At 33.5% G+C, this 27197-nt stretch overlaps 1 protein-coding gene across 3 annotated transcripts; it reads right to left on the minus strand.

Moving 5' to 3' along the window:
* Positions 1–375: 375 nt before the first annotated feature.
* On the minus strand, positions 376–27013 carry eml2 (EMAP like 2). Of its 3 annotated transcripts, none has more exons than XM_073923194.1 (22): positions 25878–25913; positions 21990–22175; positions 21358–21484; positions 18295–18399; positions 14134–14162; positions 13611–13740; positions 13004–13153; positions 11073–11142; positions 9860–9970; positions 9598–9693; positions 6807–6941; positions 6455–6554; positions 6090–6244; positions 5664–5789; positions 4652–4783; positions 4247–4314; positions 4010–4098; positions 3268–3365; positions 3080–3167; positions 2896–2991; positions 1836–1966; positions 376–976 (listed from the first exon to the last, which is right to left on the minus strand). In XM_073923194.1, the coding sequence occupies exons 2-22, from the start codon at positions 22147–22149 to the stop codon at positions 851–853; spliced, it is 2322 nt and encodes a 773-aa protein (XP_073779295.1). In that variant the 5' UTR covers positions 22150–22175; positions 25878–25913; the 3' UTR covers positions 376–850.
* Between the last annotated feature and the right edge of the window lie 184 nt (positions 27014–27197).

Raw genomic sequence — 27197 nt, forward strand, 5'->3', positions numbered from 1 at the left:
AGAGCAGAAAGCTACATGATTCACTAATGATGAAAGTGTAAATTCAAATTACAGTATATATATATATATATATATATATATATATATATATATATATATATATATATATATATATATATATATACATATATATATATATATATATATATATATATATACACCATTGCAAAAAAATTTGCAGAATATTGAAAAATCAACAAAAAATTGATTGACTTGAAAGTGACTTGCTAGACCAAGCTACGACTAGACATGAAAGAAGCAGTGACTTGACTTGACTTGAGTGCAACAAAAATTGACTTGAGTTATGACTTGAGACTCGCCTCGTACATGTTTGACTTACTCCCATCTAAAATGATCAATATACAACAGATGTTATTGGAGTAAATTCATTATGAGAAACTTTATTAACAAATAAAAGGCAAAGCACAGCTTAAGTTCACCCCTAGATATGCATCAAAAGCTAAGTGCCACAACATTATCATGTACTTTTAATATTAAAATACAGCCTCCACTAAGTGACAGCATTATGTATTTCTATAGGCTTCGGCAACACAAATAGCAGCTAAAACTCTTTAAATAGGCATAAATAGTCAACAGTAGACAACATGCTTCTTCTCCTGCACCAGAGCTCCTTCTAGTGGTCATTCAACTCTGATTGCAAGCTCAGCCTCTAACCCTCAGACAATCCCCATAATTACACCCGGGCAAGAGGCAAAACTGACTCTGGACCAGCACGTAATGGAAAACCTAATGATACAGTACACAATACAGGCAAACAGACAGCAGAGAATTAGGCACAGCAGTGCTGCCCTCTAGTGGGCAGGAGTTTACAGTGAGGGCTCAGATCAGACTAAGCCAGCACCCATTGAAGAATGCTGGTGTCCTTCCCACCGGTAGAAATAAGATGACTGTCGTCATGCAGAAAGGCAACATTGGTCACATGGCTGCTGTGCCCACCATAGATGTGGCTGGGAGCCTGCAGATAAAAATATATAGAATTATTAATTTTTAATTTAAATGGCAAATATAACAATGGTCAATACAGGTCAATAAAACCAAAAGCATGAGACTAAAGTGTGTTACTTCAAATGAAATAAACATTAGCTATTTTTACAAATATAGATAAAAAAAGGTTTGTTGCTAAAGCCTAGTCTAAAAGTTTCAAGTAGGTCTAAAAGCCTGAAGTTTTAATCGCTTGGTTAAAATCTAGATAGGATGCATGGCTGGTCGGAAGTGTGATATGCACATCAATATAGAAGCATTTTTATGACACTGTATAAAAATAATTCATATTTTTACAGTACTGTGATGGTTGGAAAGGGGGGAGACGTTAAAAAATACATTTTATTGGGTAATTTAATAGATAACATAAATAATACTCGGTACAACTACTGTTTTTACACTACTGTGACAGTTGGGTTTAGAGTTGAAATGGGGTTAGACGTTAAATAATACAATTAATGGGACATTTACTAAATAATACAAATCATTTTTGATAACTTCCTGCCGCAACTATATCTGATATAGCAGCAACCACTATGGAAGGACAGATTCTAGTTGGTTACTAGTGGTCTCTGAGCTGTTGCTTGAAAGTGTTACTATGCAGTTACCATTATTCTGGTTGGTTGCAAGGCTGTTGGGGTCAGGGTCAGGTGTTGTAAGGATTTTCTGACTAATTGTTTTAGTAAAACAAATAAATGGAACTTATTTTAGTTGAACTAGAAATCTTTAACTAAAACCCAAAAGAAATCTGAAAATCTACATAAAAAAGTATTATTTATACCACAACAATATTTAAAGTACAATAGTTATGATACTAAAGCAAAACAACTTACCCTTGGTTGAGAACAGGGGTTAGAAAACAAGTGCACTTTGCCAAAATCATCAGCGGAGGCAAGGAGGTTTTTGTCATGTGACCTGCATACAGCATTAATATCTGTTCCATCAGCACCGTCTGGCCAGATTCCTTCAAACAAAATAAAACAAACATCAAAGTTATTAATTGAATTAAATATTTATTTTTACATATATAACAATAGAAATCAAACAACAACAAAGACTAGTACAAACAAACCAATAATTTAATAACATTTTGAAAACATTAATTCAGCATTTCATAGTCATTTTCACTGAAATAAGCAAAAAATAATCATTTTAATTTTAAATAATATTCAGTTCAATTTAATGGGCCATTTTTTATTTTAATTTTATTCACAGTATTTTTAGAGAATCACAGCTCGCCTGCTTTTCCTGATGACGCTTGTGTTTAAATGGTCTTTTGATCTTGTTTTACGCTTTAACAACTAAATGAATGCTGAAGTCTATTAAACTGATTATATTTTAATTAAATGACATTATCGCTGCTGTAAAACAGGTGTGTCCAAACTCGGTCCTGGAGGGGCGGTGTCCTGGAGAGTTTAGCTCCAACCCCAATCAATCACGTCTGAACCAGCTAATCAAGCTCCTACTAGATATACTAAAAACTTCCTGGCAGGTGTGTCGAAGCAAGTTGGAGCTAAACTCAGCAGGATACCGGCCCTCCAGGACCGAGTTTGAACACCGCTGCTGTAAAAGGAACCTTATGAAATTGAAAATAGTCACATTCACCTTCACCGGATGTTTATCAGTGGCTGAAAAAAACTTGATGTGCACAAAGGCTATTCAAGTTCATTTGTATAAACCTTTTTACAATAATTATTTAAAAGCAGCTTTACAAAATGTTAACATTATTTTATTACAATCCAAACCAGGAGTCAAGTTGTTGAGTACAGTATATGGTGGGCAGTACAGTGAACAAAAATGTACACAGTTAACCTGCAGTTATACAATTTAAAGTGTACTATCAATAAAGTGATACCTACAGTATGTATACAATACACATTCAATATGACTTACCAAACACACTGAAACCCAGCACACAGGTTGAGGTGGCCCACTCCAGATTACGTACTATATCATTATTAGTAATATGCTTCCCACTGGATGCCTCCCCTTTTGAACAGGAAAAATGGGATGAGCAAAACAATGACATCGGAGCTCCATTCACTAACAGCATTGCAGAGCTGACAAAACTACTCACAGTATAAGATCTCATAGTCGCCTGAGTTGGTTACAATAAACTGGCTGTCGGTGGACCAGTCGAGATGAGTGACAAAGCTGGAGTGTCCCTGCAGATACAGGTCATGGTATTAAACAACTTTTTGATGGCTAACTATTTACAGTTTAAAAAACAGATTTATGAAGGGTTGATAAATGAACAGAACTCACAGTGCATTTGCCAACACGGCTGTATTTCTTGCCATTTTCAGTAACAGAGTAGATGTAAACAAAGTTATCGTGGGATCCTACAGCCAGGTACGCCCCATCTGTGGACAGATAGGATGTGAGTGAGGATTATGGACATATTTAATTACATTAAACACTGGGGTAACAAAGATCTGCTGGAAGGAGACATGTTTCTGACACTTGTACAGAACACACGTTATGATTTTGTGAAGTACGATACAATCCTGGATTAACATCTATGTTGATTCTGGAACATGTAAATCCTAAAAATGTAGTCCACCCCTAAACCCAAGCACAACTGTAAAATCTTCCCAAAATCAAAGGGGAATAGTTAAAAAACACTCATGAAGAAATGCATAAACCTAACCGTAAGCCTAAACTTAACATACAGAAAAAGGTAAACGTATCTTTTAATTCTGATCGGCTGATAGGAATGTTGTTCCAGGATCAACATAAATGTTAAACCAGGAACATGTCCTCCATGGTTAAATCAGGTTGGCATGTATTGAACTGTAATGTGCAAAACTGCAGCTAAGAGAAGAAAAACGGTTGATGTTTAAATCACAAATAAATTATGGTCAGATTTTGTAACATGCTGTTGTGGGTTAATTAAGATGTATTTGGTTTGTGATGTTCATTTTTCAATCAAAGCACACCAGAGATCCATCTTTCTGAGACTTTTATGACAAGAAAAAGATCAACTAAAAATGAGAAAATGACACACCTGGAGAATATTTGACAACAGAGATGATTTCATTGCCATCTGTATGCATAGAGACGAGATCACGTGTGTCAGTGTCCAGCACCAACCACCTGCAAGATGGCAAAATAGACAAGTTTGATTAAAAAAATAGCTTTTACTTGAACATATCTAATGCGTGGTCTATGGTTTAGAGGTGATAAATACTTGAAATGAGATATAAAGCATGAATGCATGATGAAATTTTTATGTCAAACATACTTTGCTGTCATGGTTCCCACAGCAACCACTGTGCCACTGGGATGAAATCCAACAGAACGTGCAGGGTCCTAAAATAATTGTAAACATATTTTTAAAAATAAATCAATCAATAAGCACATTTTTAAAACAATTATTACATTTTTAAAATAAATATAACTAAACGTTTTAAACATATGCTATATATTTTAATAAATATGAATCAACAAATATATATTTTTAAGCTGTAAAAATAACTTTACTTAATTAATTTTAAAATATTATAATTTGTAACAAATATGCACAAAAAACATTGCAAAAATTTTTAAAGCTATTATTTGCCCTTAAAAGTACAAACTTAACAATGGGATCATTGATTATGTTTACTCATTACTGTAATGAAAATGTGAACAGACAGTTCAGACAGACCTCAATGGCCTTGGTCCACAGAGGCAGATGGGAGCAGGTGTCCCACAGACAGACCTGCTTGTCTTGACCACATGTCACAAACTGCTCAGTGCTGGGATGAACATCTAAACCCCACAGCTCATCAGTGTGACCCTTTACAGAGAAAGCAGAGTAAGAATCACTTTAATTCTAAATAAATACAGTAGTTTTTTTAGAATAGTACAATACTGTAAAAATGTCTTGATGTCTTTTTTTAAATAAACAAATAAAAACATTAATATTTTGCTAAGTGTGTTTTTGTGTTGGCAACTTGACCAAACCAGCCAGCAGGTGGCACAAGTCCCTGTCTGAACCGATAATAAATGATTCTTTCAGAAAATGTGTGGCTGTCTTTTTGAATGGACCATTGAATCCCAGATGATTTTGACCCCTTGATTTGTTCAAAAGTAGATTTATTCAGGAACAATATAGGATGCTGCTTTGAGATGCACAAATGTTCTTCTCCAGGTTTACTTGGAATTAATTTAATTGTCAAAAACAGAAAAAAAGACAAAACGAAATATTAAATTTGTACTTTTGCCAAAAATGTGGACCAAAAATGTGTACTCTTGCATGTGCGATATTACTTAACTATATTGTGTTAAAAATATACAAAAAGAAAATTACATAAATGGATATTTTTGCTTTTATAATGGTGATGATGATGATAGGTTATTATTGCTGCATTATATAAGGCTCTATGCAGTAAACACCTTTGGACTTGAGATGTACTGTATTATTTTTGTTTGTATTTTTTGCAAAATGATTGAAATACTTAATGTCAGGTTGCACATGAATAATTCTGTCACGCAGTATTGATGTATAATCTATTTTAGACATGTTAGGGTTAACCCTAATAACTAATAACTCGCATAACAGCTAGTAGCCTTGTTTAAGCATGATCCCCTACTGTTTGAATCTGTGTTTTTTGGCAGTATAGTCATCTAAAAACAGGATACCTAAACACAAAATACTATCAATTGACAACCTGTACCTGAACAATAGGGGTGAGAGAACCAGAGAAAGATCCCCGTAGAACAGCATTTTTAGTTGTTCCTACAAACAATTCATCCTGTTTTCCTTCAGCAAGAGTGCGGACAGGGCCAAACGCCTCAGGAACCTGATTATAGAGAAAATATGCTGAAGAACATGTAATCTGTACATCTGAGCTAAAACATGATTTGTATAAATCGTTTTCAATTTAATGAAGTGAGTGCTGATGTAGTAGGATCTAATAAATATGACAAACACAACGCCTGGATTACATTTCATAAAATCAAAACAATAAAAGCTGTATTTTAGTGTATATGGCAATCTGCAAAAAAATAAAAATAAAATCTAAATCTATTTAATTTTTACTGAATTTTATTAGAAAAGTTATAAATTTTTACTAAGGTAAAGAAACAAAAATCAGCCTTACCTCCATCTCGCTCTTCTTGCGGTAATCATGGTCCCACAGCAGAACCTTGCGGTCTTTCCCTCCTCCAGAAACTAGTGTCCCATCCTTCAGCACACATAGAGAGAAGATGCCACCCTCATGAGCTCCTGAAACCACCTTGCTGATCCGGTTTCCACCTTTTAATAAGAGTTTACTATCAAAACACTGGCACACTATAACGGAAAATATTCACCAACAGCAGTCAAACTGATGAATGTGCATGTTTTTTTTCCTTTAACTAAACTGATTAAACTATTTAGAGCTAAAATATAGCATTTGGAAACGCATTCATAAAAAAATATATTAAATTTAAATATAAATATATAATAGCATAATTATTTCCTGACCTTTAGCCCAGATGTAGATGTTCCCGCTTGAATCTCCTGTAATTGCATCTCCATTCTCAGCAAAAGCAATGCAGAGTACATACTTGGGTTTTTCATGTTTCTGAAAGCAGCACAAACATAACCACAAATCAATAAAACCAAATTAAGTCACGGTAAGGTAATAAACTCAAATATATCATCCTATGCTGTCTTTGTATTGAAATAATTAGAAATGTACAATCCAGCTCTAAACAAATGATAAAATATAACACTAATACTATACAACACTTTATCCACAGGCAATAAACTCGATGCTATCACTATGCTGACTTTGTATTTCAGTTGGAAAAATGAAAAAGTAAATCTCGCAAACCTCAAACAGTCCTTGGCGTTTAGTGAGAGTACTTCCTTCCACTGTCCAAAAGTTGATGTGAGACTTCCCGCAGGTGACAATAAGATTTGCCTCCATAGGGTGGAAGACAGCACCCAAAACAGAGTCATTAGAGCACTGCAAAATAACACAAAAGACACTAAATAAGAGGCATTCTTACTTTGTCATGAATAGTTGCAAATTTCTTACTATGTCCCATTATTACCATAGCACATTATTACAATGGTCATACACATGTTTAGATTTTAGAAATGTATTCGATTGTAAACCTAAAAAAAGGGTTTGTTAAATAATAAAATTAAGCTTGGTCGTAAAAAAGAAATGGATTTTAAAAAGAAGACAGATTGGTGACGAGGCATTGGTTGAAATACTGTAAGATTCTGACAAATTTCTGCTCTAAAATAAGTTATTTTTTAATCTCAGGGTGAATAACAACAACTTTTCCCCCACATTGAACATAATATGTTTTAGTTTAAGAAACATTTATAATATTTTAAAGCAGTAAACATGTCAGGGTAAAATATAAAAATAAATCATTGACTTCTGCTGTCTTCATTAGTTTCAAAAACACACTTCTTTACAACTTGATAAGGAATCTTTGAGATCTTTCTTTTCTATGGATACAAAGCAGCTCTATAGCATGCTTGGATGTTATATTAGAAGCGATTTGTTTTTAAGATGTTTGCTGAATCAAGAGCTGACCAGTAACTTTTGATGTCCCTTTCTGCTGGAGATACTGTTTACCTTAAAAAAAAAAAAAAAAAAAAAAAAAAAATTTTAAATAATAAAAAACTTTAGTAATGGGATAAAAGAACATTTTAGCAGTTCTTAATCCTTGACTTTTACAAACCACAGTAAATCTTGAAACCGGTTATCTTCCCATGGCTATTAGTGACATTAGGAATGTAATTTCATAATCTCAATAACAAGTCATTTCAAGATTAAGTAGACAAACACGGCATCTTCCCAATGAAAATGACCAAAAAGCATCATGGTGGTGTACACTAGTGGCCAGGGTTTTACATACTGTACAGGTCTCTGTTATTAAAGTATGGAGTCAATCTAGGACCATACAGGTATATACTTGCAAAATAAAAAAAAAGTTTTGCAAACAAAAAATAAAGTACTGAGTAAAGATAAATAAAATGCAAATCTCCAAAAATGCAAAAGCAAAAACTATTTTTTGAGGAATAAAAATAAAATTTTGCTAACAAAAACAAAACTGCAAAGGAAGAATTAAGTTTTAAGTAATGAAAGTGAAATTAGCAAAAAAAAAAAAAAAGAAAAAAAAAAGAACTGCAAATAAAAATCAAGCAGTGCACAAAAAATAAAATAAAATAATATATGTATGTATGTATGTGTGTGTGTATGTATGCATGTATGTATATACACACACACACACACACACACACACACACACACACACACACACACACACACACACACACACACACACACACACACACACACACACACACACACACACACACACACACACACACACACACACACAGTTGACTAAAAAGCCAATTAAAATGAGCATTGAAATCGACTGGAGAGGTTTTGTAAAGGCAATGCTATAAAAATGTTTTGCAAATTTATATAGTTTTGTTATTGCAAATATTTTAGTTTTTTTTGGCACTGCTTTTGTTTGTAAATATCATTTTTTATTTTTTAACTTAATTTTCCTTTTGCAGTTCTTTTTTTTTTTTTTTTTTTAGGAAAATATATTTTTCTCAAATATATTTTTGGAGATTTGCATTTATTTATTTATTTATTTATTTTTGCTCAATACTTTATTTTATATTTGCAAAACTTTTATTTTGCAAGTATACTGTATATGGCCCTAGACTGACTACATATAAAGCCATAACCACACTGTGCAAAGAAATTGCAAAACATATTGCAAAATTGCAAAGTAAGCCTAATGTTTTGTGTTAACTGCTTTCAAACTATTACTGTTAAAGATAGAATTATTAGTCCTGTGAAATTTACTTTGTTTTATTTTAATATTTCCCAAGTAATGTTTAGAAGAGATTTTTCCCCAACACATTTTAAATGTAATAGTTTGCATAACTTATTTCTAATAATCAATTTCTGTTGTTTTGCCATGATGACGGTGCATAATATTGTACGAGTTATTTTACAAAATACTAGTTTTCAGCTTCAAGTGCAATTTAAAGGCTTAATTAGGCCAATTAGATTAACTAGGCAAGATAGGTAAATTAGACAGTGGTTTGATCTGTAGCCAAACAAATAATATATATACTGTTAAAAAATATAAAGGGAACACTTAAAATTACATTGTTTTGTTGTAACAAAATAATAAAGTGTACCCTTAATTTTTTTAGAAGTGTACTGTATATTATGGTAGTGTTGTCAAATTAACCTTAACATTATTTAAAACAATTTTTAATAATTGTTTTTATTTCAGCAAAACTACAGTAATTTAAGTGACAGTATTTAAGCTAATAATATATTTTTTAAATCTAATAAAATAATAAATTATATTACACACACACACACGCACACACGCACACACGCACACACGCACACACGCACACACACACACACACACACACACACACACACACACACACACACACACACACACACACACACACACACACACCAAATTAAAAGAAACTAAATACTGTGGAAAAAATATAGATTTCCTTCCTGGGCCTGTTAAACATCACTTTGTAAATATTTGAAAAAGAATCAATTTTAAAGGAAGGCTAATAATTTGTTCTTCAACTATATGTCACCTCACCTTAACCTCGGCAAGCTGCTTTTCTTTCTGCCAGTCCCAAACTGACAAAATGTGATCATTTGCATCGTCAACCGCACACAAATGAGCTCCACCATTCTGTGAAGAGGAGTGGTATTATTTCCATGTAAAACACCATTGTTAATTCAGCCATTCATCACATGTTCATTATGTTATACCCATTGTGCACTATTCCCCATATGCAGCATGGCAGCAAACCACACGGATGATTTATTAAAAAACCACTATATAAAAGTTAGCTTACCGACTTTGAGAAGGCAACACAGGTGACAGCTCGGTCGAACACACCTGCTCCAATCACATGAAGAGTGTTCAGACTGACAGAGTCCCAGACACGGACATGAGGTGGCAGAGCCTGATGGGAAAACAACGATTGAGTTGTGTGTACTGTTAAGGATTTATGTATTTTTAAAATGGAATTGAAACACTGAATGAATCATTTATGTAATTCCACAAAAGAAAGTAGTAAATTCATATTTACACCATGTGTGAATGGTTATAGTCTTGCATTTTTTTGCCAGAATAGACTAATGTTTATGCGACTAATGATTTTGTAAATGTTTAAAAATATATATGTATATACAATTGAAGACAGAATTGAAGACCCCTACCCCCCATCCCAATTTCTTTTTAAACTATTTCTCAAATAATGTTTAACAGAGCAAGAAAATTTTCACGTTTTTTTATGTCATGAAAATATTTTTTCTTCTAGAGAAAGTCTTATTTGTTTTATTTCATCTAACAGCCATTTTAGGGTCAAAATTATTAAAGGATGGCTAATAATTCTGACTTCAACTGTATGTGTGTGTATGTGTACAAATATTGTTTTATATCTGGGATGGAATTTTGGATTTTATTAATAGCTAGAAGTTTTTTTATTTGAGTTATTTACTATATCTTATTAAACCAAATGATTAGTAATATTATGAAAGTAATATTAATTTACCATGTAAAATGTTGATGTTTTATATAATTAAATGTATTGTAATATGTACTTTACTTATGTGGTAAAGCAGAATTATTAACAGCCAATATTTCATTGTCACCTTATCCTTCAAAAATCATTCTAATATACTTTGTTTTGTGCACATTTCATTTTATTAATTGAAAAAAATAAATTTAATTAATTTAATAAAACTAAATATGATTAATATACTTATATATATAAAGATTTAAGAAATTATATTATATTTATTAATAATTATTTTATAAACATTTTAACAAATATTTTATTTATTGAATGTTTAATAAATTAAAAGCATAATTGTTTAATGAAATTTAATATTCCTGTATTATTATCAGTTTAAGAGCCTTTGATGAAAAACAGAAAGCCCAAATAATAAAATTTAGTGTTTAATAACATTATCATCATATTTCTGTCACTTTTGATCAATTCAATGCATCCAAAAAAATAAAAAATTCAGCACACATGCCACAGAATGCAAATGTGAACAAACTTTGCCATCTTTGGATGTTCCGGCAACTTGTCCTGTTGCTATAGTGACCATGTCTGGATGGATGGCCAAACTGCAAAGAGAACATTGACAGGATCAGAGCTTGTCAGAAAAGATTTCCCATTCCACTCTCTCGCTCTCAGGGAACAGCAAATGAATGCAGTTCAGTCCCCCAAAAAAAGCAGTAAACAGACAGTTTTGCAAACCAGCACGGACTCTTACAGTCAAAGGGAGAAAGAGCATTCCAGTGTTATTTTAATTAGCAACAAATGATAATTAGCTAATATTTTATATATACAAATACCATGTTCACATTCTGTTGCAGCAGAATTTTATTTAAAATAAAAATTTATTTCTCAAATACACAGCCATACACTGTAAAATGTGCAATGAAATGCTTATACTGTACAACTGCCTGTGACCTTATAAAAAGAATATAATTCATTCATTCATTCATTCACTTTTCGGCTTAGTCCTTTTATTATTCTGGGGTTGCCACAACGAAATGATCCACCAACTTATTCAGCAAATGGTTTTACGCAGCGGCCTTACCTTCCAGCCGCAACCCATCTCTGGGAAACATCCATACACACTCATACAGGGACAATTTAGCCTACACAATTCACCTTTAACGCACGTCTTTGGATCGTGGGGGAAACCCACACGATCACAGGGAGAACATGCAAACTACACATAGAAACGCCAACTGACCCAGCCGAGGCTCAAACCAGCGACTAACTTGCTGTGAGGCGACAGCACTACCTACTGCGCCACCACATCGCCAACGAACATAATAGCAATAAAAAATCTAAATTCTGGACTTTAATAAGTAGTTTAAAAACAGACAATTTTAGATATAGAAATAGATAGTTATAGCAATAAAAAATAAAAACAAATATAACATTTAAACTATATACTTTAGATAATGTGGTGGACAAATTCATTTAATTAATACGAAGACTTTGATTTCTATAAAACTTCTCTTTCTTACTAAAAAACATAAAGAATAGCTTCTCATTTATTAAGAAACATATGCCTTCCTAAAGATTATATATAAAAAATATATATATTACTAGAAGGGTCAATCAGAAGGTGGTCATCTGCTTATGTTTATGCATTCAAAAAGTGTAAATCCTGGCTCTAAAATCTAATGCTCTAAAGAGAACTGATTGTCAACTGTGACGAAGTGGGCCTTGAAGAAGGGGAAAGAAGATAAAACCTGGTATCTGGCTAGCCAGTGGGTCTAGCCTGATCTCACGAGGAAACATAACTATTTTACGTTTTGTCAGATTAGTGGCTAATGCGTAAGAATTCGTACGAGTTCAGTCGCACAAAAATGTACGAGGAGGCGTGGCACCCAACCCCATCCCTAACCACAACTGTCAGTGGGTGATGAGCAAATTGACTAAATTGTACGAATTAGATCTTACAAGTACCCTACAGGTGTTTTGTCAAGCCCACTCACCTCTCAGAGAACTACAACAAATAACCTAGCAACTGTTAATAGTACAAGCATTTGATATCAGGCTATAAAGCAAAGAAAAAACAAGGCAGACGAGATCTAGTTTGATTGCATGTTTATTTGAATAAACTGCAGGATTCGCTTATCTTGCAGATAAGAGCCTGTTAAGGGGGGTTAGAGCTGTCCCTAACAATGCAAATTTGCTCAGAAACCAGCAACACTTCCCCAATACAATGCCTCTTTTTGCTTAAAGACTGGCACAATATATTTGTTCATGTAGATGATCACATTGATAACATCTCCTGAACAATGACCTAGTTTGAGAATAATCTGCATATGAAATCGGAAGTGTTTTTTTGTGCTTCAACATTGGATTGATTTCTCTTCTGCTGTTGTTTAACTATTTGGTCAAAAACACAAAGGGCTCTCTTAAATGAGTATTGCATGAACTTAATGAAAACAATATATTTACCACTTGACATCATCGTTGTGGCCCAGATAGTGCCTTTGTTGCTGCTCTTCAACGTTGTAAAGCACCACTACGGAAGCATTAAAGTACACAATCTCTCCAGTCGGCAGCAGGTAGAGGTTAGAGCGACAGTCTCTTCCCCTATAGCCATAACTAATGGAGTGTGTTAAGAAACAAAAAGGTTGAACTGCAGACCAAACACTGTAAAAAATGCTTTTCTTACATGTATTTTTTTGTCTTATTTATAGTTCAAATATTTAAAAACTTTTAAAATCAAGAAGCATTGTCTAAACAAGCAAAAAAAAAAAGTATCTTGTTTTAAGAAATAGTATGCCAATATTAAGTGAGTTTTTACTTAAAACAAGCAAAATCATCTGCCAATAAGGTAGGCAAATAATCTCCTTTTTCTTTTTGACTTATTTGACTTATTTAATTAAAAAAAAAAAAAAAAAAAAAAATATATATATATATATATATATATATATATATATATATATATATATATATATATATATATATATATATATATATATATATATATATATATATATTTTTTTTAATATATACACATTTATTTTTATAAATATTGCTATGTAAATGGCAAGGATACACCCATTGAAGTTTCAGCTTGCGCTCCGGCAGCGCCACCTTGCTTTCAAGACTGTAGCTGTACCTCAGCTGGTCTGGAATATGCATGGTGATCGGACGTCCACGTAAAAACATCCGAACGTAACCCTCATCTGTTCAAGACAAACATGAGCGGCCACAGAAAAACATGCTTTGTTAAGGATGATTTGTCAAATTATCCTGACCCTACTGACAGAGCCTAGAAACCAACTGTCTTGCCCATTACAGAATGAGACTGAATGGAGGCATTACGCCAATCCATAATGGTTTCTATGTTTAATGCAGAAGATAATGGGATCGGTAAAGGCTCATATATAACAGTAATTTCCCATAACACACGGCTCAGTTTCTTACCATAAAACCAGCTTCTGCTGTAGTCAAATATCACATGCATTTAGATAAAAAACATGCAAAAAATAAAATAAAATTTTAAAAATCACCCACAGAGCCCTACTATGTCTTTTTGTTTTAAGAATAAACTAATCAATCAAAAAATTTAAACTTACCAGCATTGAAGGAGCACTCTTTGGTTTTGCTGAAAAACAAAACAAAAGAGAGAGAAACACATCATTTATTTTTATCATCACAAAAAAAAAAAAAAAAAAAAAACAGTCAGAAACCGCACCAATAGTAAACAAAAATTTTTAGAAAACATTTGTAAAAAGTTTGTTTGCCGTCTTGGACTAGTGTTTTTGTGAGAGGATGACTAATTCATTGAGCTCATCCATTGATTCTGACCCAGCTTTCATGTGGCCTTTGATAGCACTGTGTGCAATGAAGAGAACACTGAGCTAAAGCGACAGGAGGCCAAAACTGCTTTCAACTTTAGTTACAGAGTCTGTTTACATGAGCAAACATTTGGTGGGGAGCCAGAATTGGCGTGGATTTTGCTTTGAAAACATTTCCACAAAATAGCTTTAAACATGCAGGCATTGAAAATAATGTCTGTTTGTGCGCGCGTTTAAGCAATTGCTTTACCAAACCACACAGTTTCCCACTTCCCATATGCTGATGCATGACTGTCATGGCTGACAGGCTGTCTCAGACAAGCTAAACGTGGTAAATTAGACCCATCAATCCAGCAGTATTTGCTGGAATAGGTTTGTGTCACTCCAGTTATCCACATGGGAATCAGGATGGACGGCACACTGTTTCTGGCTGGAAAACTGGACATTTCTGTACAGTAGTTAGAGGGCATAATAAACAGTTGATGTGTAAAGGGGAAAAAATTGGGTGATACTGAACAGAAACGATCTACACTTTTCTGTTTGCGTACTGTACACACAGTCATTAAAGCTTGAAAGTGGGCCACACCAAAACAAGCATCACATCTAATAACCGTTTTACAGAGTGATCAAAAGCATGCAATGTATTATAAAGGCAGTATATATAAAATATATATGTTCTTTATGTATACAGTGTACACCACAAATTATATTTTGGTATTTGTTTTATAACTTGTAGTGTGATATTTACATGGATTTCTATACACAGGCATACTGTTAAATGTAAACCAAGACAACATCTTTCATTTACAATAATTAGTTTTATCTAATGGCACACAATATGGCAGCTGTCCATGCAAACATTTTTTCATAAGCACATCCTGGAAAAATCCATTTAACAAGCTTAAGACTTTAGGCTGTGTAGCATCCAAACTCAATATACTGCTGTGAGTATGAAGCACTAATGTGCTTGACCTAAAAGAAGCTCTATACTAATGCACCGACTATGTACAGTACACACCCATCCTTAGAACACTTGGTACAGTTGACAAGCTACAATTTGACAATTCATGGATTCATAAAAAGATGCCATAAATACATGCAATTCAATACAAAATAAACTGAATCTCTAAAAGCTACCGTTAAAGTCGTATGTGATGTCCTTCATAGCATTTTATTTCCTATTGTAGAAATTACTCTAATTTGACTGCATTGTTTGTGCGTATGTGTGTGTGTTCCATGTTTAATACATACAGCTGAAAAGCAACAAAAATCAATATCTGACTCAGATTGCTAGATAAGCATTTAGTAATGCACTAAAGCAATTAGTAAAACATGCATTATATACAGCATGCCTTCAACTTGAATGGAAGTTGAAAAGATAATCATCTGTCATGCTAATGAGTTTAAAAGAAATAACGGCTCCAAGGCAGTTGGAAACATGCACATTTTTGCTAAATGACGTTGCATAAACTGCCCCTACAAACAAACAAACAAAACCAAAGGCTTTCACCTCAAATTAAAAATCATCCTTAAACAGTCATCTGATTCATCTCTACTTGTAAAGTTTGCTTCTTTTTCTTTTATTCCCATTTGTAAAATTACATCACTAACTCAACCCAGGTGTGTTCGCTTTGCTTATCTATAGAAGCCATGATGCTGCTTGTCTACCTATGTTTGCTTTGTTATTGGAAGTTGAAACTAGTTCCATTCTCAGCCTCACCCAACCCACAGTTTGTGATTTGAAGAGCCTAACAAGAGCGTGAACGTTACCTGGTTGACTTCTTCATGTTGCTTTTCCTGTTATTTCCTTTAACTACTAGCTGGAATTTGCAGAGGCGTCAAGCAGAAGACTGAGTTCCTTGTTTGAGTAAACTTCAGCTCTGCAGGAACATGGACCTCGCTAACCAATGGCAGGACACTTCCTCAACGTGCATGACAGCCCCTTTTGGGTGACCACACCTCCTGGTGCTTCATTGCAGTAATATGAAACAGTCTGTGTGGTCAGCAGGCTGTTTCAGTGGTGAACTAAGTGACTGTGTGGAGTTGCCATGCGCCTCACAAAGTCAAGTCTTAAACAATCATAACGCCATAAATATAATCCTATAAGGTGGAGGATTATCTGATGTAGAAACATCCTGAGGGAACTTGGTGGGGAACTTCTTAGAACAGTTCATTAATCTTTTAGCTGAATGAAGTTTTCATTGTGTAGTAGTTTGTGACTGTCCCCCTCAGGCCATCACCATATTTATTTTTGTTGTTTTTCTTCAGTAGAGCATTAAAAAGGATTTTTAGCTGAAACTCTGACCCTTGGTGATTTATAAAATGCAAGTCAATTGCTACTGGCACTACACAACATACACCAAAACATACACAACAAAATAATTAATGTCTAATGTAGCAAAAAAAAAATAAAAAAAAAACTAATATCCATTGACTTGCTATTGATGAATCACTAAGAACCACAGTTTCAGCGGAAAAGAAAATCTTCTTTAATGTCTAATTTCCTCTCGAATGTACTTGTTATCCTCATTTCCTCAGTGAAAATAAAAAAATAGTTTTAATTGAACACTACATTAAGTGATAAAGTGCTTAATGGATTTCTGTTCATGAAAGTTTAATGAGAGTTTCCCAATGTTTGTTATACAGATCTGATAGCAGCACACTTCTGACTGATAGCACTAATACTTCTATTGACAGATGTCCAGCATGAGCATCAGTGTTTACATCCCTTCCTGGAACTGCATGCATGCACATCATAAATGATTGATTATCTGATCCCATTGTTCACAAGCCTTCTTGGTGTGAGCACAAACACATTTACTAGTGAAATACCTTTCTTACTATGAAAAAGAGTACAATAACATTCAAATAGTTGGAGTTGATAAGATTTTATCACAACATTTATCAATGCTACATTTAGTTGATTTAAAGTTGTAAAGCATAAACATTGTTCAATTTTATTTGAAATAAAATGTACTTTTCTTTCAAGTTTTAATTTAATTTATTTAGGGTAATTTATTCCTGTGATGGCAAAGAGTAATTTTTAGTATCATTATTTCATCTTGAATACCACACGGTCCTTCAGATATAACACTAACACTTGCTTGTTGATGTTGATCAGTCTTTTTCTATGCATTGCATATACATCAATTCAAATAAATTACTAGCATATATAAATACAATGAGCAAAAAGTTAAATAAAAAGTGTTTTCTGGTTTTCTGGAAAGTCTAACATATCAATCAAACATAAAATAACATGGTCATTGTATAAATAATCTAAAAATAAATATATTTAAATCTTTTAATCTTTAATAAATAATCTAACCCTGCGATGTAACTATTGTGATATTGATGCTCAAATGATATATTGTTCAGCCCTAATTTCAAAAATGTTGTTGTGCTTTTTTAAACTTAAAAAATATACGAAAACATCAATAACAATTACTTAAAATAGTTTGTTTGTAACATAAAACTCCCTTTTGGTCATGTTGATGTGTTTAAGAAAGCTTTTTAACTATTTCTGTAGTCGTGTATTTTTATATCTAGAAAACAGGCATTCTGCACAGAATCAGCATGCAAGTATAACATCATTCTATTTGTAAGTTAGAACTAAACAGTCAAAACTGTACACTTAATAGCATATTTTAAAATATCAATACCATGAGAATAAAAATGTCAGCCTTTCATTTTGATTTTGCTTAAATTATAGAAGAAAATGTTTTATGGATACTCCACCTCATTCCCATTATACTGTTTCTGGTGCTTGCTAACCAAAGGTCTGGACTTGTTATCTAATTAGACACTGAGGTAGCATCTATTTTTAGCTGTGTTGACGTCTTGTACTAGCCTAACGGTTTAGAGCGAAGGAAAATGACTGAACTTCAATTCTATGTAGAGTACAAGAAAAATCTAACTGCACTTTATTCATAAAAAAGGTACCTGTCTCTCTTTCCGCATGTTGAACTGCTGGATGAGGTGGTTCTGCTGCGGGAATCGGCCATCTCCTTCTTCACTGTGGACAGGCGTTCAGTGGACATGCTCTTCCTGACACACAGAAACCAAAGCTTGAGGAAGACAATGACTGAGGCACAATGCAGAGGGCAGGTGAGAAAGACATCAAAGAAACAGGAGGACAAAACAGGTCTTGGGCTAGGCAGAAAATATGACATCACACCACCTTAAAATGCATGTTTAATCTCAATTAACTTATGAACTTCATACATGTGTTTTTTTTTATTAATTTTTAATGAATGTTTTTTCCAAGAATCCATACATTGATCAATTGATAAGATTTCTATTCTAAATAAATACTGTTTTCCCCCAGTACTGGGTTGTCCACTGCGTAAAATATATGCCAGAGTAGTTCACAGTTCATTCCACTGTGGCGACCCCAGATAAATCAGAAACTAAGCTGAAGGAAAATAAAGGTGCAGTATGAAATTTTGACACCTCAGATCTTGAAGATAAAATAAACCGTTTGAAACTGAACTTAATAACTAAAGAGTGAGTGATTCAACATGTATATTTAATAATGTTAAAGAGGGTTAATAAGTATTATTTAGTTTATAAACCTTACCATTTTGTGAGTGAGTGCATATTCTGTGCTTCTGAATGGTTGTATTTAAATTTTGGTCATGTTTCGTCTGATGCAAACAGCCAAATTGTTGCGTAACTCATCACAAAACGTGTTGTTCGGACACACGGTTACAATGTAACCTGCTCACCAAATGTTTACATTTGTAATATTAATATAATTTGCTAATTAATAACCTCATGTGGAACTGAATCTGCGGGTCTGCAGCTGGATATTATTGTCTTATTATTGAGATTATTGATATCAATGTCAATAATTTATATTATTGACATTTCGGAGTCTGCTACTGTCCACCAGAGGTCACATTTCGGTCACGGATGCATGCTTTCAGAGCCTTTGTGAATGAATGAATGAATGGATGAATGAATTAAACACAAGGTTTTCCACCAAGGCAGCCTGGAGTGCCGAAATATAATTGGCTAAACTGGGACTGGGCAGACCAAAACAAAGACGGAAAACGCATTTTCAAAGCAGAATATCTGACTTCAACACTGTTTTTCAGATAAACAAGTTTGTTCACTTAGCATGTTACTTAAATATTTGCAGACATATTGTGGTAATTTATGCTTTAGTAGAGTCAAAAACTTACATACAGCATCTTTAATAAATGAATAAATACCGTTCTTTTATACTTTCTATTCATCAAATAATTCTAAAAGAAATGTAGCACAGTCTCTACAAAAAATCTAACAAGCGGATTTCAACATTAAAGCAATAGTTCACCCTAAAATAGAAATTGTCCCATAATTTACTCATACTCATGATGATAAGCCATGACTTTTTTCTGTCACACAGTTGGAGTAGTTTTAAATTTTATCCTGGCTCTATGTATAATGTTGAAGGATAGTGGCTTTTCAAACTAACCCATATGCAGAGGGTTAACGTATGTCTTATGAAGTGGATTTGACTGATGTGTTTTTGTAACAAAAATATTTCACATTTTAAAACTGACTTCGGATGAAATAAAAGAAGCAATTCATGTTATGCGTGACTGATCAATATGACGTACAGTATGACGCATGACTCATTGCAGAAGCTCTGGGAACAAATGCATCTCACTGGAACCACTTATCACACTGTATATTTACCACAAAAGACAACATCACACAAGAAAACTATTTAGCTTGGTGTTATTGTATAATGTTATACAGTAGTTTACTCACATAATGTGTCTTTCCATGTTCATGAGTCATACATCAGTCGCGTATTATGTGCAATCACCCACCACCAGAAGTTAGGGATTGGGGTTCATAATTTAAGAATTACATAAGTAAAAATTACATTACCCCCTCGAGACATTTGGGTTAGTTTTATGACAAATTTACACTATCCAAAACCACCATACAGTGTGGAAGTGCCGGGATAACATTTAAAACTACCCTGATTGTGTTCATCTGACAGAACAAAGTCATCTTATACACCATGGACGACTTCAGGGTGAGTATATTATGAGGCAATTTAATTTTTGGGGGGGAAATATTCCTTTAATAATAACAAAAATTCAATTTTAGTTGTAGTTTTTACGGTTTTAACTAGATTATTGGTAAAATGATGTATATCAATAAACTGATTAAGAGAACTGAAAAAGAGAAACGCATTTCAAAAACAAACAAATATTGCTGAAAAAAACATTTAAACAGTAGTTTACATTATTGAAAAGATTATCATACTAATGGTATGCTTATCTGAATACTGAGTACTGTTTTACACTATTATATAGTGGTGTGCAAATACTATGCAGTACTGTGTATACTGATATTGTAATACTAATATTTTGGAATTGCAAGCAGAACAATATGCCTAGTTTTATCATGTTTAAGAATTATATTAATCACCTTTAATCTTTAGCAAAGTAGTTAGCATTACAGGATATTACTGTCACTTGTATTATATTTCTATTTGAAACATGTTTATCAAATAATAATTATTGAACTTATTACACTGTTTTGCATTTTCAGTTCAGATTGGCCAGTCATTTTGAGACTGATAAGTGCTGCTAGATCACTTTTAACTTTCTAACAAACAAAAAGAACAGCATGAACATCAAATATTGGGTGAATTGACATATTTTCACATTTTATAGACTATCTCAGATTATGTCACTCTGGAAGTATGAAAAAACAACAGGCTGTTAATATTAATTATCAAATATTATGATTATTATTACAATGTACAAGAACGTACAGGTCATGTGAGTCATTACAGGCATAAATGTCTACAGCTCCTTGATTATGCAGATCCTTTATATCTCATATAATAGTTTATTACTCAATGCTGCCATCTTGAGGTAAAGAAATACCCTTGCACTTCAACATGTGTGAAATCTGTTTCAAGAAGGCTTGGAAATTTTCTTTTCATATAATCACTTTTTGCCTATAAAAATTATATATCTTGTTAATAGCTCTCACCTCTTGATAGACATCAGCACTTCCTTTTTTGGAGATGAGGGAGAGGAAGGAAAGCCGCTCAAGCGTTTTGTTTGCACATAGCCATTTGTCAGAGGCTTGGATGGCAGAGCTTGCAGTATCTGCCGAACTAAATCAGGAAGGAAAAAACAGTGAGATACTGTAACATGCAAATGTTTTTTTACCTCCCACATGGAAATTTTTATACAACCCCTACATGTGTATTAAAATACATTGTTGGTTGACATATCAGTTTATCTAGCTCACACGAAAAAGAAAACCCCTCTGCTAACATACTGTAATTTACAATTTTCAATCAGTAAAGAAATAATTTCAATCTAAATCAAACTTAATCTGCGGTTGCCACAGCGGAATGAACCGCCAACTTATTACACAGAAATGACAACTGACCCAGTCGAGGCTCGAACCAGAGACCTTTTTGCTGTGAGGCGATCATGCTACCCACTGTGCCAACATAACACCCTCAGCAAAGAAATCTTGAAGAATATTTACTCTCTTTTTTTTTATTAGAGTTCAAGTATTTATTGATAGAAACATATTCCAGTGGCAGTTACTATTTTTATAAGCTCTAATGATGTAATGAAAGCAACATAATGTCATGATGAAGCTCTGACCTTTAGTAGGTCCACTTTTCTTGTTGCTGGCTTGTGTGATCTCCTCACAGCAGCCCAGTCGTCTCAAAGCATCGGCCAGCGCCGCCTTTAGCAGCTGAATCTCATCCTCCTGCAGCTGCACCCTCTGCTCCAGGTGAGAGAGACGGTCGTCCATCTCCATCCCACTGCCGGCTGATACGTTATCATCTAAAATTGATCAACAACACACATTAACAGCTACAGTAAATCAGTAATCCAGCTGTAACGACAATGCAACTTTTTATTAATAGACTGATACATAAACATACAGTATACAGTAATTCGGAATTTTGTTTGCACACAGTTGAACTTTTTTTATTTATTTATTTATTTTTATTTTATTGATCTTTCAATTGGGTTAATTTAATTACTTGTTGATTTTTGTGTAAAATTTTTGACTTTATTAAAAATAATTATTTTAATATTCATTCTTTTTGTATCCCTTTTACTGCTCACTGGTTTGGTCCTCAGAGATATGATACAATATTTGTAAATAATAGCTTACAGTGGAAAGGAATTAATACAAAAAAAGTAACTCCTGTTATCGTAAAATTGAAAATACATTTAATTTTTTTCTTTTTTTTTATTTACATTTGAAAACTTAAGTCACATTTTAAAATTTCTTTTCCTAATAAAATATCAAAACCAGTGGATGAATTAGAGCATAAATAATTAGGAAACAATGGAAATATCATTCTAAATGAAGATAATCTGGGGTTACACTTTTAGAACACTTTTTGTTATGAATAAAATCTTCTCTTTTTTTGGTATTTTATTTACAGTATGTATCTATTCAAGAAAATCTAAAATATTTATTTGGCAAAAAACGTTTTCAATTACATTTTAAAAAATTCTGTCAGACTCAATAATCCCCTTTATCCATCGACTAAAATAGCACTGGATCCAACAATTAAAAATAAAATTCAGAAAGATGACCACAACTCTTCTCATGCTTTTTTTTTCTATTTTGGATATCTTAGAATCAACATGTGGAAAAATCTGTGATTAAATCGAGAGATTACAAAGGCATTAAAAAAAACAACAACAACAAAAACAACGACAACAACAATATACTGACACAAAACTTCAAACCACTTAAAAACAAAACTAATTGGAAAGCCGGACTGAATAAATGAGCAGTATTCAGAAGCTAACAATGCTGATTCACTGTGGCGGCCATCAGATGACTTCATTCAAATTTACGTCCTATAAATATATCCGGCAAACAAAACCACATTGAAAATCTCAAACAAATTTACATTGTTCCAACTATAGCTGGTCAAAAAAAAAAAGTACAATTAAATCACACTGCACATTAAAACACATTGCTCCTTGACTTTATCTCAGTCTCAAGGGCAATGCATCAGTAAATGTGCATATTCAATAAACCCTCATTTAATACACAAGCAGATAAAAGCAGCATCAGCAGGTGGCAAGCATCAAACAATAAAAGTGAAAAAAAAAATTTGCAAGGTGAGAAGAACGCCGGATGAAGCTACTAGTGATGCTGGAAGACAAAAGCAGTGTGGAGGAAACCGGATGCTAGCAGTTAACCTAACATGCTGAAATATTCATCATCCCGTTCTGCTTGCATTCTCCTCCTACCTGCCATTCCAGTCAGAACTACTGTGTATGTCCGCCTGTCAGTCAGCCGCCCGAACAGCCTGATCCTTTACAGGTCTCTAAGGGCTTCCCTAAAGGTGCCAAACGCCTCCCTGGCCAAAGATTTTTCCTCTTGGCTTTGCTGGACGGATGATCCCGTGTCTGGACGTTCTTCCTCCCCCTCCCCCACCCTCAGTGCTAAAGAGGAGAAGGGTGATGTTTGTAACAGGACGCTGTTCTCCGTTTCTATGCGGTAGAAAACTGCTGGTGGTGCTGCTGTTGTAAAGAGAGCTTTGGCTTGATTCCAGACCTGTCAGACGCATCGGCCAGGCACTACCAGGAAGTGCACTGACCAATGGGACACTGAAGTGTGTATGTGCATTTGACATTTTTACGACTTGTTGTTTTATACCTCTAGGATGCATACTCATTTTATTATCAATAAATGGCACTTTGGGGGGTTTTGAAGTGCTTTGACCTCAGATATTTACATTGAGTATTTAAAGCAGCTCAATGTTACTGTAATGTGGAAAGACACCCTGTCTGACCCGGTCTCATCCTATACTGTCTACCCATCCATCTGTCGTTCAGCCAAACCATCTGTCGCAGAAACTGACCTGCTGGAAAACCCAAACAATGGTCACGATGTACACCGATACCTGTCACTGAGAGAACCTGTTATTTACAGGAACTGGTCAAACAATTGCTTCTAAATGACAACAGCAACAAGACGTTGCTTGTAGGAAGATGGCATATAATTATAATATCAAGTAACCTAACAAAACACTTTCAGTGATTTAAGAAAATAAATGATATAACATGGTAGATGTTTTTGAATAATTTTTTTTATTGTGCTTTCTCTTTTTCTTTCTTTCTTTCTTTCTCTCTTTCTTCATTCATATAAAATAAAATATAATTAAATGTGGTATAATAAAATAAATTCATATTTAATATTTATAAATAAATATGGTATAAAAAATAAATATGTATTTAATGATTTTAAATATAATACATTTCTTATACTTTAAAATATATGCTATAAAGTACTTTGCTATTCTATCTGCATGTAAATTTCTGTTATTACACTAAAGTATAAATAAATAATATGAAATATTGTGTATAATAGTTATACACATCATTATAATAGTATAATGTTAATGAGGCATTTTAATTGTGCTTGTTTTGTTTTATTTTATTTTATTCATTCATTCATTCATTTTATTAAATCATATATCAATACATTTGATTTTATTGCAATAAAAATACTGTATAATAATATAGAACATTTTAATAATATTAAGTATATTAGAATCATTTATTTATAAATTTCTATTAAACATTTGCAGGCGCTTTCTGTTCTTTAAAAAAAATTATACTTCATAATGATCGCCTCAACAGGCTTTATGCACAGCTAGTGTTTTTCAGCCAATGATAAATTTCTTGTGAAAGCTTAATGTGACTATTTTCAATTTCATAAGGTTCCTTTTACAGCATCAATGTTGTAATGTAATTACAATACACTCAGTTAAATAAACTTAAGCATTCATTTAGTTGTTCAACCATAAAACAAGATGATAGATCATGTAACCACAAGCATCATCAGGATCAGCAGGTTAACAGAGAAACTTCTTTGACAACGCAAGATAAAAAAAACTATCATATTTTAAAGACATATTTTAATGCAGTGCTTCTTATTTAATGCAGTGCTTAAATAAGAATATTATTTAATGCAGTGCTTCTTGTTTGGTCTGAGACCCACCTTATATTGTATATCTAACAGGCAGTGAAGATAGCTGTTTTTTAAAGAAATTAGACCTTAAACGTGGCAATTTTATAATGAAAAGACAGTTCACCGGAAGAGCTGAATACATATACCACACTGGTTCTGACACAAATTCGGTTCTGCAATACTAGTGAAAATAAATAAAATTAATTTAACTAGCCATGAAAATAACAAAATGATAAATAGAAATAATAAAATACAATCAAGCATATAATCATGCAGCTAGAAAAAGCAAAATCAATAGGCTTATCATGTCTAGCAGGGAGAGTCTTATCTTATAAATGTTGTTGAGGTCAAAGGCTGTGTGTTTAAACAAACACACGTAATGATATTTGATGCACATTAGTCTTTTGACAAACCAACTAATTATTACTGCTAAATTAAATTTCTGCTGTTGTTTACACTTTAAAAAGGGTGTAAAATTTAGTTGCTGGAGGGTGAAAGACCAGCAGAGTTTACTTCCAACCCTGCTCCCAAACACTTACCTGTTGATTTCAAACAAGCCTGAAGGGTTTGGTTAGATTGATCAGGTGTGTTTAATTAAGGTTAATGCTAATTTCTGAAGGCCAGCTGCCTCCAAACTTCACTTCAGATCTAATCAACAGAACTTAGGCAAAAAGGTAAAAAGATGTCAAAAATGTCTGCATTAAAGTTGGGGATTTTTATATTTTCTACCGTGTGTCATATATATATATATATATATATGACACACGGTAGAATATATAAAAATCCCCAACTTTAATGCAGACATTTTTGACATCTTTTTACCTTTTTGCCTAAGTTCTGTTGATTAGATTTTAATTTTTATTTAATATATACATTTTTGAATACAGATGTGTAATATTTGTCATAATGCTGCTGACAATATTATGTTTTTTTTGTTGTGTTTTTACTTTAGGGAGACACTGTTGGCCAGATAAACCCATCTAAATAGCTTGGTAATGTTATACATTGGATTACTAGGTCACAATAAATAAGTAACTCAGTGCATTATTTCCATTTAAAACCTGCACGGCTGAAAATCAAACAACAAAGGCCCAATGAAGCAAACTGAATCAGTTTTATGAGAGGCTCATATTAACAGATGAATAAGAAAATGAATAGAAATGTAACAACATAATTGTCTTTAACACCTTTCCAGAGACTACTGTATGTTCTCACACCAACACAGAGATCGCAGACGCACAGCATATAATTAGCGATAAGAAAATGTTTCAGGGACGAATTAAATTTGCATGCAGGCTATATAAAACTGATGAGTAATTTAAATATCTTCCTCACAGAAAACACAACAGACAGTAGTTTCTTTTGTTATTGTGCCCTGGCAGGCAGTGACGCACACTGACACGTCAAAATAACGTTAGGGAATTTCTGGAAAACTGATATGAAAGACAAAAATAGCGTACACGTTTGTAATACGTGACGAAAACAAACCATGTCGCGGCATTCAATATAAATGTGCTGTCTAACTTACCGTTGCAGTACCGAAGCAGAAGGGTGTTCGTGTCGTACAGGTTCCCACATGAGGCTACTCGCTCCGACATGTCCTTCTTCTGAGCAAATCCTTTATTATTTCTCCCTATTTTAAAACGCCTGTCCTCAAATCCGTCTTCCCACTTTTCTGACATACAGTACGAGTGAACCTTCTACACCTTTCCGCCGACGACAACCTGTACTGCCTGCGTTTCTATAGCAACAGCCTCACCGCTCATCTGCTACCCAGAGGGAACAAGACAGCATGTTTACGTTACTCTCTGAGTCCCATAATAAAATAAGAGGCGCCGCTACTTTTACTATGAGCACAA

The sequence above is a fragment of the Danio rerio genome, chromosome 15 (genome assembly GCF_049306965.1).
Source record: "Danio rerio strain Tuebingen ecotype United States chromosome 15, GRCz12tu, whole genome shotgun sequence".
Classification (NCBI taxonomy): Eukaryota; Metazoa; Chordata; class Actinopteri; order Cypriniformes; family Danionidae; genus Danio; species Danio rerio.

Excerpts from the sequence above, each read along its gene's own strand:
- eml2 (XM_073923194.1), bottom strand. The coding sequence starts at position 22,149 with ATGGAGATGGACGACCGTCTCTCTCACCTGGAGCAGAGGGTGCAGCTG. Across the intron at positions 6,245-6,454 it reads CATCTACATCTGGGCTAAAG|GTGGAAACCGGATCAGCAAG; the intron begins GTCAGGAAATAA and ends TCTTATTAAAAG. Across the intron at positions 3,366-4,009 it reads TGTTGTCAAATATTCTCCAG|ATGGGGCGTACCTGGCTGTA; the intron begins GTGTGTCATTTT and ends ATCTGTCCACAG.